The sequence below is a fragment of the Eupeodes corollae genome, chromosome 1, assembly GCF_945859685.1.
Source record: "Eupeodes corollae chromosome 1, idEupCoro1.1, whole genome shotgun sequence".
Classification (NCBI taxonomy): Eukaryota; Metazoa; Arthropoda; class Insecta; order Diptera; family Syrphidae; genus Eupeodes; species Eupeodes corollae.
This window is the reverse complement of record NC_079147.1, coordinates 129,482,268-129,495,783: the sequence shown is the minus strand read 5'-3', so window position 1 is coordinate 129,495,783 and position 13,516 is coordinate 129,482,268. Positions and strand designations below refer to the sequence as shown.

The window sequence follows — 13,516 nt, the reverse complement described above, 5'->3', positions numbered from 1 at the left end:
GATTCATGTGGTATCGCAATAGGCCATTAAACTGGATTAAGTGTGTCCGTTTCCATCTTGGACAGCCACTATAACCTAACCTAACGACATCCAAATGATTGCAATTGAACGCACTACAATAACCACGCACTTGAACGCGACACCCAGCTGACTGCCTGTCATCTTTTTGACAGCCAACATGACCGGCCATTAACATCCATGGAAGAGCTTTTAAGTTCTCTTTTTGTTTGGAACTTCGACGGCTCTGGTCGATCGGCCGCTGCAGTGGAGCTAGTTAATTTATTTTTAAGTGATAAGTTGTATACCTACTATTAAAATAAATATAATAATTATTTATTATAAAGTTAAGGAATTAAGTTTTTCATTACACAGATATGCTCTCTTTAAGTTTGTTTAATTGCCTGCTGCGATCCCTTGCAGCATTATGAATCGAAGTGCCAGTGATTTTTAGTATATTCTTAGCTCGAAGTATACGTACATGTTTTTTATCAAACATTTCAACAATATGACATTAGCGGTCCTATTACTAGCACTGTTTTATTGCGCTGACGATATTCGTGAAGTATTACTCGTTTGAGATGCACCTCCACTCTCGGCAGATTCTAAATGTATCATAAAATTCTTTCCATTTGTTCTTTTTTCAGAGATTCTATTTTTTCCTCGTACAGTTGCGTTTTCAAAGTGATGTTACTACTTTATTTTATATTATTTATAATGTCTGCTTTAGTCTCAGGATTCTTCAATTTGACGTCCAAAAATTTGGACATAGATTCGCGACTGATGAACTGATGAATGGTCGAAAATCGAAGATTCATCTGATATAAAAGAATGAGGCTTTTAAGGGAGATTGGATTCGTTATTTACAGATGATTGCAATGATTTATTAGAGCTGAAATTATATCGTCTTGACATAAATGACGATATCTTTCTCTTATGTGTTGGTAGTTTACGATTATCTTAAAACTAAATAATTTAAAAATTACTACTTTAATCTCTTTGTTAAGAAAACATCTTTAATAAAAACACTTTCTAATGTCACAGAACAGTGTCATTTTTAACGTAGTAAACCTATTTTAGATACAGGTGCATTTTTATGAAAATGTATTTAAAAAAAAAAAAACAAAAAATGACGATCGTAAGAGGTGTATCATGCGCCTGGTTTTCATATATTAATTTAATAACCGACAGGAATTTTTTTTAACTCTGACTTTAGACAAAGAAATTCTCCACCAATGCACATTGCAGCAGACGTTATACCATTTAAGAGCCACCATGACATATGCAACGGGAACGAAGAGTTGTACCACCAGCAGATAAGTAAATGAAGTCCATAAAATGTGGAACTGAAAAGACATAAAACAAATATAAATAAAATTTTAAACCATATCAAATTTTATTTTATTTTTCAATAAAAAAAATCATGTCAGCATAACTTCAACTGTTTATGGTAAAATCAGAGATGTGCATGTAATGTCGAAAAAAATAAGATAAGTTTAGTATTTTAATAAATTAACTGTACAAGAATCGATTTACGTGATTTTACGACTCTTTTATAAACTTTATAAAAAACTGGTTAATTTGAAAACACTTAATCTTTCTGAGTGCAATCTTTAGAAAATATCTGCAGCTTTGTTAATAATTAATAATCATAGTTATGGATAGATTTAACTCGCTAAAATGTGTGATTTACATAATTTAATTTAATTTTAGAGAGTGTTAACAGAATGTTATTAATTTATTTATTGTGATTAGTGGAAATATAGTTATCCATCGGCTTTTTATGGTCGCTGTAATTTTCGCAATGAAACAATTAAGTTGCATTTGGCGTTTTTCTTTTTTAGTTCAGAGCTGAGCTCTGAGCAGAGTCTGAGCGAGCAGAGTAGAGTAGAGTAGAGTTCTGAGCAGAGTATGTTCAGAGCTCTCTGATTTAATTATGAAACAACTTGAGCACTTAACTGTCATGATCTCAAATGTCGTCTGTTTGAAGGCGTTAAAAATGTTCTTTAAGCAAATTAATTAATAAAACAGTCATAGAGTTGGTCCATTTGACTCTTGAAATAAAAATTGATTCATAAAAATGCTATAAGCAATTAGTTTTTTCTAAATTATCTTTCCTTCTGCACTAAAGCGAGTAGCCTCTTCCGTCATTTTTATTGTTTTGACGATGTTTTTTTTTCGATATCCCTGCTTTCAAATATCAAATTATTTGTGTTCAGCACTTTACTTCGTTTACTCACTCTGTTATTTTATTCTGAACTCACAGAGCGCGCTCTGAACATGTTCAGAGCTAAAAAAGAAACACGAATTTGAAGCTCTAAGCGATCAGAGCTCAAAAAGAAACACAATTATTTTTTTGACAGTTCGAGATCTGCTCTGAACTAAAAAAGAAAAACGCTCATTAACTTTCCCAACGTTTCGGCAGGGGATGCTGCCATCTTCAGTGGAACTTTACTAACACAAAAACAATACAAATGATATTAGTTACATTAATGGGTTCGTCAACAACCTGATTGGTCCTTATCAGTGTGGCTTCAGACCAGGAAAGTCCACTATCGACCAAATATTCACACTACGGCAGATCTTGGAAAAAACCCAGGAACTTCAAATCGATATCCACCATCTTCTTATCGATTTTAAAGCCGCGTGTGACAGCATCCATAGGAAAGAGCAATATCTAGTTTTGGAAAACCTGTCAAACTTGTCCGTTTGTGCAGAATGACGATGGAGAATGCCCGCTGCTCTATCAAGGTCGGAAAAGATCTTACCGATGCATTTAATGTCAAAAAAGGTTTAAGACAAGGCATCGCACTGTCATGCGACTTCTTCAACATCGTTCTGGAAAGAATTGTGCAACCGTCAACACTAGAGGCACAATCTTCCAAAGGTTCAATCACTCAGATACGCAGATGATATTGACATAATTGGACGATCAAAGCGTGACGTCAGTAGAGCGTTTTTGAGCATTGCGACGGAAGCGAAAATGGGTTTACTGTTTAATGAGGGAAGACCAAGTATATGCTGTCACCAAAAAAGGACATTGAACAACTACGTCTTGGACCAAACGTCACCATGAACAGCTATAACTTCAAGGTACTTCTGCTGCTTTATGGACTTAGAAGGCAATTGAGAAGTAAAGTTATCTTTCGACCATCTAAAATCACTATCCATAAGACACTCATCATCCCGGTTCTCATTTATGGCGCTGAGGCCTGGATTCTGTCAAAAAAAAGATGAGAACGTCTTAGGATGCTTCGAGAGAAAAAAAAGAATGGAGGAGAAGATATAACGACGAACTGTACGGGCTGTAGAGCGACCTAGTTAGCAGAATAAAAGTCCAACGGCTAGCTAGGGACCGAGCTGGCTGGAGACGTATATTGGTTGAGTCCCAGGATCCCCCCTCCCGGACTGTAGCACCACCTTAAGTTAGTAAGTAAGTAATCAAAACACAACGAGCTTGAAATTATGGACGTCTCTATTGTTTATTTATTTATTTATTTATTTACATCTACAAGCAATTTACAGCTAACAGATTACGACTAAAGAATTCTTAAAATAATGACAATAATTGATGTTATTTTTTAACGATATCTATATACAGTATTAAAAAATAAATAAAAGCAAAACACTTTCCTTAAAACAATTTCTCGAACTACTTAAGTCAACATAATGGCAAACTTTATTGAAATTAATGATAGCTCTAGAGACCGGCTCATTAAAACCATAGTTTGTTCTGTGAAACTGTTCATAAAGTAAATCTACTGATCTAAAGGATCTTAGCGGCGCGTAGATAGGTATTATCGAAAGAAGTTGAGGGCATCTTACATGGTAGCATAACACATCCCTCACAAGCATTACATCATGAATTTTTCGTCTTGATTCAAGAGACTTAATACCCAACAAAATACATCTTGCTCTGTAATCTGGTGAAAAATTCCAATTCATTTTATAAAATATAAATTTTGTAAAACGCCTTTGGACTTTTTCAATTCGATCAGAATAAGTGCTAAAAGTTGGGTTCCATATAACATCAGCATATTCTACTACAGACCTGACAAGAGATGTATAAAGCGACAATAAAGCAAAAGGGTCACTAAAATCAACACAATTGCGCTTAATAAAGCCAACAAGTGAATTGGCTCTGCTGACAATATAGTCAATATGACTTTTAAAAGAAAAATTTGAACTTAGAATTATGCCAAGGTCTTTGATTTTAACCACTCGAGAAAGTGTATTAGCCTCTATTAAATAATTGAAATGAATAGATGTTTTAGATTTGAAGAATGTGATCACATTACATTTTTTTATGTTTAGATTTAAACTGTTAGCAGTACACCAATTCGAAATTAGGTTAATATTAGATTGTAAGAGGTGGCAATCTTCAACACATTTGATCTTCAAAAATAATTTCAAGTCGTCAGCATATAAAAGACACTTAGAGAATTTTACAGTTGACGCAATGTCATTAATAAAAATATTAAAGAGCAGAGGACCCAAATGACTACCCTGAGGGACGCCAGAAGTGCATGAAATAGATTTTGAAAGAGAGCTATCAATGATAACTTTTTGCGACCTGCCCGTTAGGTAAGATGAAATCCAACTTAAAAACTTAGAATGGAAACCAAAGATTTCCAGTTTTTGCACCACAATGTTATGATTCACAGAATCAAAAGCTTTGCTAAAATCTGTATAAATCGCATCTACCTGATACTTATCTTCAATGGAATTTATAATATATCTTGAAAATAGTACCATATTGGTTGTAGTGGATCGCCCAGATATAAAACCATGTTGGAATTCAGATATAGATTCCTTGGTTAAGAATTCAATTTTGTTTTTTACAATACTTTCAAACAATTTAGGTATTGCTGAGAGCTTAGAGATACCTCTATAATTTTCTATCATATTCTTAGATCCAGATTTATGAATTGGAACTAGATATGAAGTTTTCCATGTGTTGAGAAAGACTCCTTCGGAAAGGGACTTATTAAAAATACAAACAAGAGGAATACAAAGTGCTGAAGCACAACGTTTGAGAAATATAGCAGGGATGCCATCAGCTCCAGAATCAAATTTTGGTTTTAATGCTTTAAGTCCTGATAGCACTTCAGAACTACTTAGCTTTAAATCACCAATATCAACCTCACTTGGTATATTGGGAAAACAAGAATGATTGATAATATCAGGAGTTGAGTATACCGATTGGAAGAAGTTTGCAAATAATTCAAGAATAGAATCAATATTTGACCCTTCGGTATCCTTATAGGACATATTTTTGGGAAATCCATTTGATTTCCTTTTCGTGTTGACAAACGACCAGAATGAGTTACAATCTTTTTAAATATTACTCTCTATATTCATGATGTAACTCTTGTGAAGGAACTTATTAAGTGTGAAAAAATCTTTACGTATTTTACTAAAATAAGCATAATTTAACTCACTTTTTGATTGCTTGTATTTGTTAAAAGCTTTACGTTTAGCGTTTCTTAGGTTAGATAATTGCTTATTGTACCACGGAAGCTTTGGATGTGTATTTGATTTTGAATTACGAGCACAAGGTATAAATTTAGAAAAACCTTCAAATATTATAGAAGAAAAGCGGAGATACGTTTTTTCGAGATTTAAATTTAAAAATTCATTGGACCAATTAAACTTAATTAGAAAATTATTCAATTCAATAAAATTTGCCTTCTTGAAGTTAAAACTTGTTGAATGATAATTAGGAACTGGACTAGAAAAAATATACATTTCAATTTCAATAAATAATTCTTCATGATGTATAGATTTATTTAAAAAAGAAAAAGGAACATTTGAAACTCTAGAACTTAAGAGATCATTACATATAAAGACCAAGTCTAATATTTTATTTAAAGAATTATAAATTCCATTAATTTGAATAAGATTTAATGCATAAAGAGAATCAATAAAAATAAATTCATAATCTTTTATGAAATTACTAGCTATTAACATTTTATCACAATCAGACCAATTCCATTCTATATTTGATAGATTAAAATCGCCGAGAACACATACATTATCAAATTCTGAGCAGTTATTATTAATATATTCTATATTCATAACATGTTTTTCATAAATATCTAAATTACTTCTTGGAGCAATATAACTAACTATAAAGTAAAAAGAAATATTTTGAGTTGTATATAAATTAATTGAAATACAAATTTGTTCCAAATTAGATTGAGGCAAAGTAACTTCTTTACAAGTAAATGAAGAACGGACAGCAATAATTATTCCACCTCCACGCTCTGTTGCAGACTTACATCTGTCAAGTCTGTAGACGTTGAATAGACGAAAATCAAACAGCTCAGATGAAGATGTATCGGAATGCAACCACGTTTCAACAATAATAATTATATCATAATCCATGTGACTGGAGTTATTGAACAGATTTGATACTTTTGTTCGAATGCCACTAGCATTATGGTAGTATACATTAAGTGATGTTTTATTAAGTTTTGTGGGTTGCGCATTCAGGGATGAGCATGATGGATGAAAAATAAGGCTTGAGGACATCAGTGAGTCCTCAGATCTTGCTAGTTTTTTGGCTTGAACGAGAAAGGGCGAATCTTGACACCATTTGGCCAAAAAGTGTCGACATAGATTTTCTTAGATGATTCAAATGGAATACCAATCTTGAAATTAACAAAATTCAGCTTTCGTTCGTCGTTCAATTTGACTAGTTTATTGCATAAAATCTCAGTTGGTTCAATTTCAAGATTGTTGGATATATATTTAATAATCCCTTCGGTGTTAATTTTGGGATGAAAACTTCCAATATGGAACCATTTCAAGTTTTTGGCTATCTTAAGATCATTGCATTGCAATTTGGTGCCAACAATAACCTTATTAGCAACGATATTATAAGTTTTTGACGTACCTTGCTGGCTAGCACCATTTATAACATCAACATCAACTTGTGGGCGTTCGGAAACATCTGATTTTGTTCGAAGAATATCGACATTAAGAACATCTTCATCAACTGCAGCACCAACAGCAACATTATCATCAGCAGGCAAATTACCAGCAACAGAACCAGCAGCAATTTTACCAACAACATCAGCAGGAGCATCAGCATCAACTTCACCATTAAGAGTAGAAGCGAAATCAGTGTTAACAGAAACAACACGTTCAGTCACATCATCATTATTGTCAGCAGAACTATCAACAGGCGCGGGGCCCTTAGCATCAGCTTCACCTTCGCAACATCCATCGGTTGCAACGGATTTGTTTAAAGCTAAAGCTCTTTGCGAATTCACACAAGTTGCAGTGTTTGAATTGGAAAGCAAATACGAAGAAGAGCTTTTAATTGCAGATGACGATGACGAAGACGACGACGACGGCGAGTTAGTTGGCTGTGTAATTTTTTTGTAAATTCCCTTTGAGATTGAGGAATTGTTGTTATTTTTCAACAGGGCTCGCGTCAACGATGGAGACTCTGATCGTGATAATGAATGTGCAGGGCGATGAGAACCAAATATTTTTTGTTCAGGTCTTTGAGAGCGAGTAGTTTGTCTAACGTTTCTACTTACATTAAGAGAATTGTTTGCATTTTCTTTAGACCGATTTTCGTAGTTTTCACTGCACAGAGAAATATTAGAATTCAGCGCACATAAATTATCATTAAGAACAGAAGTCTTGGGTTCAATCCCTGCCTGTGCCCCCTTAATTTAAAAAACAAAACAAAAAAGACACTGCCTCTTGCGAAGAATTGACAAATCCTCTAAGACTAATTCTTGTCATGAAAAGTGCTTTGCATCAATAAAAACATGCAAATGAACACAACTGACACCTAGGCTCTGTATATCAAAAACCGTATTGAACTCAAGGAACTTGAAAGCTGCCTTACTGAACGCAAAGGCAAGTCTGGATAGAGTGTCTCCCCGATGCTAAAAAACCTACCCTTTGAAATAAAATGTAGGCTACTGAAGTTATATAACAATATTTTTCAAATGGAGTTATACCTCTGAGTTGGAAAATTGCTTGCGTCATTCCGATTCCAAACTTAAAAAAGAGATAGCCACGATTAGTGATTACCGTCCAATTTCTTTTATTCCATGTATTTCTAAAATCAGGGAAAAAAATAATCACGAGTCGTCTTTAATGGTTTACACAAAGAAAAATCCAATTAACCTCAATCAAGTTGGTTTCAAACCAGAAAAGGTTTGTCTTGATGCACTTTCAGATATTGATAACTACACAACAAATGCTCTATCATCCCGGAATCATGTTTCAATCCTATCAATTGACTTCGAGAAAGCTTTTGATAAAATTTGGATAAGTTGACTATAACGACCCGAAACGAGAGAATATTTTCTATATGCGTCATCATGCCGTCATTAAACCTACATGTACAACAAACAAATTATGAGTTGTATTTGATGGTTCGGCAAAATAAGCAACAGGAGCCTCAATAATGTTAGTTATCTCAAAACTACAACATGATATTACAACAATCCCGATGAGATGGAAGAAACACAAATACGTGTTTATTTCTTACATTGAATAAAAAAAAAATACCGTCAAAACGAACTACAGCAAAACCATTACTATTGATATGGAAGTTTTTATTACAATTAATCCGCACATAGCGGAGCATTTTCAAATGTGGTGAATTATGATTTTTAGCGCTTCAAAGATTTAAATATTGTTCCTGTCACAAAGCAAAAGGGACACGAGGTAAAAGTCGTGGGTAAAATTGAGTGTTAAAGATTTGCAAAAGTATAAATCGGTTTTAAGGTTTAGAATTGTATGTTATAAATATTAAAAGAATCTGTATGCTCTCTTGGGCGTGATTGCTTAGATGTTTTAATAGTTAATTGGAGGACAAATTTTAAGTCAATATCATAGGTGATATGGTGTCGGAATAAAATTAAAATGCTGTCTTTCCAAAAGTTTTTTGCGTAGGATATAAGGGAACTAATTGTCGGATAGAAGGTTCAACTCAGATTGAAAGAAAACGTAATTCCGATTTGTTTTAAACTTCATACCTACATATAAGTTCGCCATTCGCAATAAGGTAGGCAAAGAAATAGATAAGTTAGTTTCACCAACAAAATGGTTGGTTGTTATTGTGAAGATGTGTTACTAGAAGGTTCGGTTCATCATAATATAAGAGTGAACTTAGAAATATATAAGTGTGTTCAAGTAGAATATCTTGGCCATATTTTAACAGGCATTAGCATAAGACCCAACAATACAAAAGTTAAGGATACTTTTAAATGTAACTAGCCCTCGGTGGCGATGGCACCATATAAGTCGATTCCCATCGACTTACCTTTTGTAAATCTCAATATCAACAAACAAACTTCACGCAACATGAATATAAACAAATCATACAACAGCAACGCTTGTGACATCGACAATACTTCAATCAACATGTATTTTATTCTTTTAAGGTATGCCGGGTTAATTATTTTAAGGCTGAATATAACTAAATTTGTTTTCTCTCTCGTTTCCTCTTCTACTTTTCGCTGGGCGCGTGCTTCTTTATTCAACCAACGCTTTCTTAAGCATAATAACCAGTCGTTCTTTGACTTCCAAACAGTGAAGAAGTGCTAGTGATTATATTTATTTCAAAGTTAAATAAGTTCAATAGTTTTATTAAAACTAAACTTGGCAACTGTATTATATAACAGATCGGTAGCCTAGTGGAAGTGGCGTCCGCAGATCAGTCGTTCTTTGACTTCCGCACAGAGAAGAAGTAATAAGCAGCTAAATTTAAATTAAAGAAGTGCATTTGTAGTGTTTGCTATTAAAAAGCCAGTGTGTCAGTTAATTTTTAACAAATCGGCAGCACAGTGGAGGTGGCGTCCGGAAAAAAATCCAAGGGTCGTGGGTTCGAGTCCCAGGCTGAGTCGACGAAAAATCTAATTGCTTTTTTTCATAATAGAGAAATTGTAGATTTTATCAGTTGGGAGCAAAAAGAAATGGAGAAGGAGAAAAGAGCAGGGGTATCGAAAGATACCTCTGCCAACATATCAGGCGATGTTGCGGTGGTGCCAGCAGCGGTACCAAAAACAACAGCAACAACATCAGGTCAGGCATCTGACCAGTGGATGAAGGCCACAAACAACAAAAAAAGAAAAATAAAGAAGCATAGCCCCAACAAAGTGGAGAGGGCCAACTCTGCTAAGCGGCGGGACATGCGGAAGGAAATGGAGGGTGGTAAAGGAGGAATTACCACTGAGAGCGAGTTTTCCGACTACGCCGAGTCGGATAAAATTGAATATGTATCCGAAGGTGGAGAGGGGCTCTTCAGGTCTCCGAACATGGATTTAATCCTATTGGAGCCAGAGCCAGTCCCGCCGCCAACGAAGGCTTTGGAGGTAATGGCGGACCTCCAAGATGAAACCGAACTGGTGCAGGCCCTGCAAACCAAACAGGCAGCCATCAGCCAGTTCGAGCAAAGCCTCAACAAGCTGAAGGAGTAAATCGAGCCCCTCCTCACTGCACTTAAGCACAAACAAGAGGCGCGCCGAAAGGAAGAGGCAGCGCAAAAACAACAGCAACAACAACTACAGCAGCAAAAACAACCACAACATAAGCCCGCTCCCAAAAATACAGGAGCGGAGCAAAATAAAAAAAAGCAAACAGCAGTCACAGGCCCAAATGTTAAGGGCCCATCGACCTCAACTAAAGCAATGCAGCAGCAACAACAGCAGCAGAAACAGCAGCAGCAGAAACAACAGCAGCAGAAGCAGCAACAACAGCAGCAGAAGCAGCAACAACAGCAGCAGAAGCAGCAACAACAGCAGCAGAAGCAGCAACAACAGCAGCAACACCAGAAACAACCACAGCCCAAGAAGGAGAAGGTGCCACCAATTAGGACCTACCGGGTTGACCTGCAAGACTTGAAACAGGTATGTAAGTCGGCCACTAAGGGAAAATTTTTAATTAATATTCTAAATGAAAAAGAAAAGCGGTATTCGGTACAGTGCTTCTCACTGGCCGAATACAAACTACTTAAAGAAGTGCTCAAACAGGTCACCGCTGAGTTCTTCAGCTATACGCCTAAGAGCGAAAAATTCCAGACGGTCCTTCTGAAGGGCATAAGTTCCTGCACGGAACCAGAGGAGCTCTTAGCTGAGCTCCGTCAAAAAGCCACGGACGATCTCGATTTTATCGGGGTCAAGCCGTTTACTACGGTGAAGTCCAGGCGAGAGGGTTATAGGCTGCCAATGTTCCTGGTAACATTATCGCCCCAAAGCAGTTTTGATAGTGCGAAGAAAATCACATCTCTCGACTATCAAACTGCACGCTGGGATACATTAAAAAGGCACGACGGCATTTTACAATGTACGAAGTGCCAGAGGTTTGGCCATGCCAATGGCAACTGCAATATGCAGTTGCGTTGTGTGAGGTGCGGTTCTCCACAAAGAAGGAGAATGGAAGCTGGGGAATGAGCGGGTTGAGGATTTGACCCTGCTCAAGTGTGTCCTTTGTGGAAACCAAGGGCACCCGGCTAATTATAGGGGTTGCCCTAAGGTCCAACAAATGAAACAGAAACAGGCCAGCCAAAAAGCCGAAAAAAGTCGAACAGTTAGTCGACAGGCTCCAACACAAAAATTCTTAGATCCCAAATTTTCCTACGCCCAAATGGTGTCAGGGAATGGGAACACGAGGCCCCTGTGCCTAAGGCACCAGAGGTGCAGCCTGACATTGTAGCCTTGTTGTTGAGTATTCAAGGTCAACTAACAGGACTGCAAAGTCAGATAAAGGAGCAAGGCAAAAGGGTAGATCATCTCTACTCTTTGTTGCCTGGCCTGGCGCAATTTAGATCATAATGGGCGCGCTGCCGGAGACGCGCCTTAAAGTCCTAGCTGTGAATGTAAATTCACTGATTAGGATTGAACGAAGAGCCAATATGTTCCAATTGTTGACAGACTACAGTCCCGATGTGTTTATGGCTAGCGAAACTAAGCTAAACCACAAACACAAATTGACTCATAAAAATTACAATATCGTAAGAAGAGACCGGCCCGACTCCACTCAAGGGGGCGGTGTCGCTCTCTTTATACGAAAAGGCATTAATTATAAAGTCATATACAACAATGAATTGCGAAAGCTCAAGACGCTAGATGTTTGCGTTGTATGCATCTCTCTCACTCAAGGGAAGAGGATGTATATGATTGCGGCTTATGCGGCTGGAGCTCCGCAGGTTACTTACTTTGCTTCAGAACTCGAGATTCTTTTTAGGGAACTGAGACTGAGCTTGGAAGAAAACTATTTCATCTTGGCCGGTGATTTCAACGCAAAACATGAAGATTGGGGAAATCAACATAGTAATCCCAGAGGAAATCATCTTTTTAATTTGATGAATCTTTACAGCGTTGAATATGGCGTTGACCTGCTGGCTACCGAAAAGCCATCGTATCCAAGAAGTGGTTCCTTTCTGGATCTTTTGCTGTACGACACTAGACTGACAGTAACAGACAAAGTGGGTAATCACCCTCGAAACTGCTTACAGACAGTCGAGTACGAAAGTGATCACTGCGGACTGGTTGCTGTAATGCAGATTCCGAAAGAACGCGTGGAGTTGGAGGAATACGTTGCAACGCACTCTTGCAATTACAGTAAGATGCGTTGGCCTCGTTTCACCAACGCCTTAGCGAGAGAACTTCGTTCGAGTGACATAGCCCCACCAAACAAAAGAAACCTGACAAATACAGAAATTGACCAACATTTACAACAGATGGACGAAACAATAAAACGAACGATGGAACGGACAATCCCAAAGTACAGAGAACGGGACCAAATGGACGCTTACAGAAACGCGACAATTGACGCACTGCGAAAGCACAAGAGTGGCTTACTGACAAGACTCAAAAACTTGTACAGACGACTTACAGACCCACACGACTTGGAGATTAGGACACTGAAGTCGTCAATAAAAAATGTCAACCTGTTGATTAAGGAGAACTACAGGCAATCAATTAACAAGTACTGGGACCGCAAGATCCTGTCAGTTAATTCGAGTGACCCTAGTATGTTCCCAAAAATCAACAAGATATTCAGGAAAAAAAACGATAATGACCTTCCGTGTCTTAAACTCCAAAGAACTGAAGAGAACAGAAACGTACTCAGGACAGCGCAAATAGATCCAGAGGAAGCCATCTTTGACGATGACTTTTACATAATTGAAGATCCGAAGGAAAAAGTGGAGGCGGTGGGAGCTGCTTTCCAGCAAGTGTACAAGGTGAATGTTAGCATTCGCCCCAACCACGACCTGGAAAACAGAGCCCTACTTAATCACTTTTACCTCCGTAATGATATCACCCATTGGCTATCTGAGAACCGCGGTTTCATGCGGTTCAATGACGATTCCTTGGCAAATGCCATAATCGCCGAGCAAACGGGACCAAGTCCCTTGTTAGTGACGAAGGTTGAGCTTCAGCTCATCTTCAATTCAATAAAAAACAAAAAGTCAGCAGGTGTCGATGGTATATCCAACGTTGTACTAAGACATTTACCGATGGAAGCAATTGACATATACACCACG

At 37.0% G+C, this 13,516-nt stretch overlaps 1 protein-coding gene across 1 annotated transcript in view; it reads right to left on the bottom strand.

The window, feature by feature from the left end:
- Nucleotides 1-986: 986 nt before the first annotated feature.
- The window catches only part of LOC129938565 (protein SYS1 homolog), a 58,635-nt gene continuing 46,105 nt past the window's right edge, over nt 987-13,516 (bottom strand). The window contains exon 4 of the mRNA XM_056046201.1: nt 987-1,343. Within this exon, the coding sequence (XP_055902176.1) occupies nt 1,175-1,343 (169 nt within the window). The 3' untranslated portion in view covers nt 987-1,174. The remainder of the gene's footprint in view (nt 1,344-13,516) is intronic.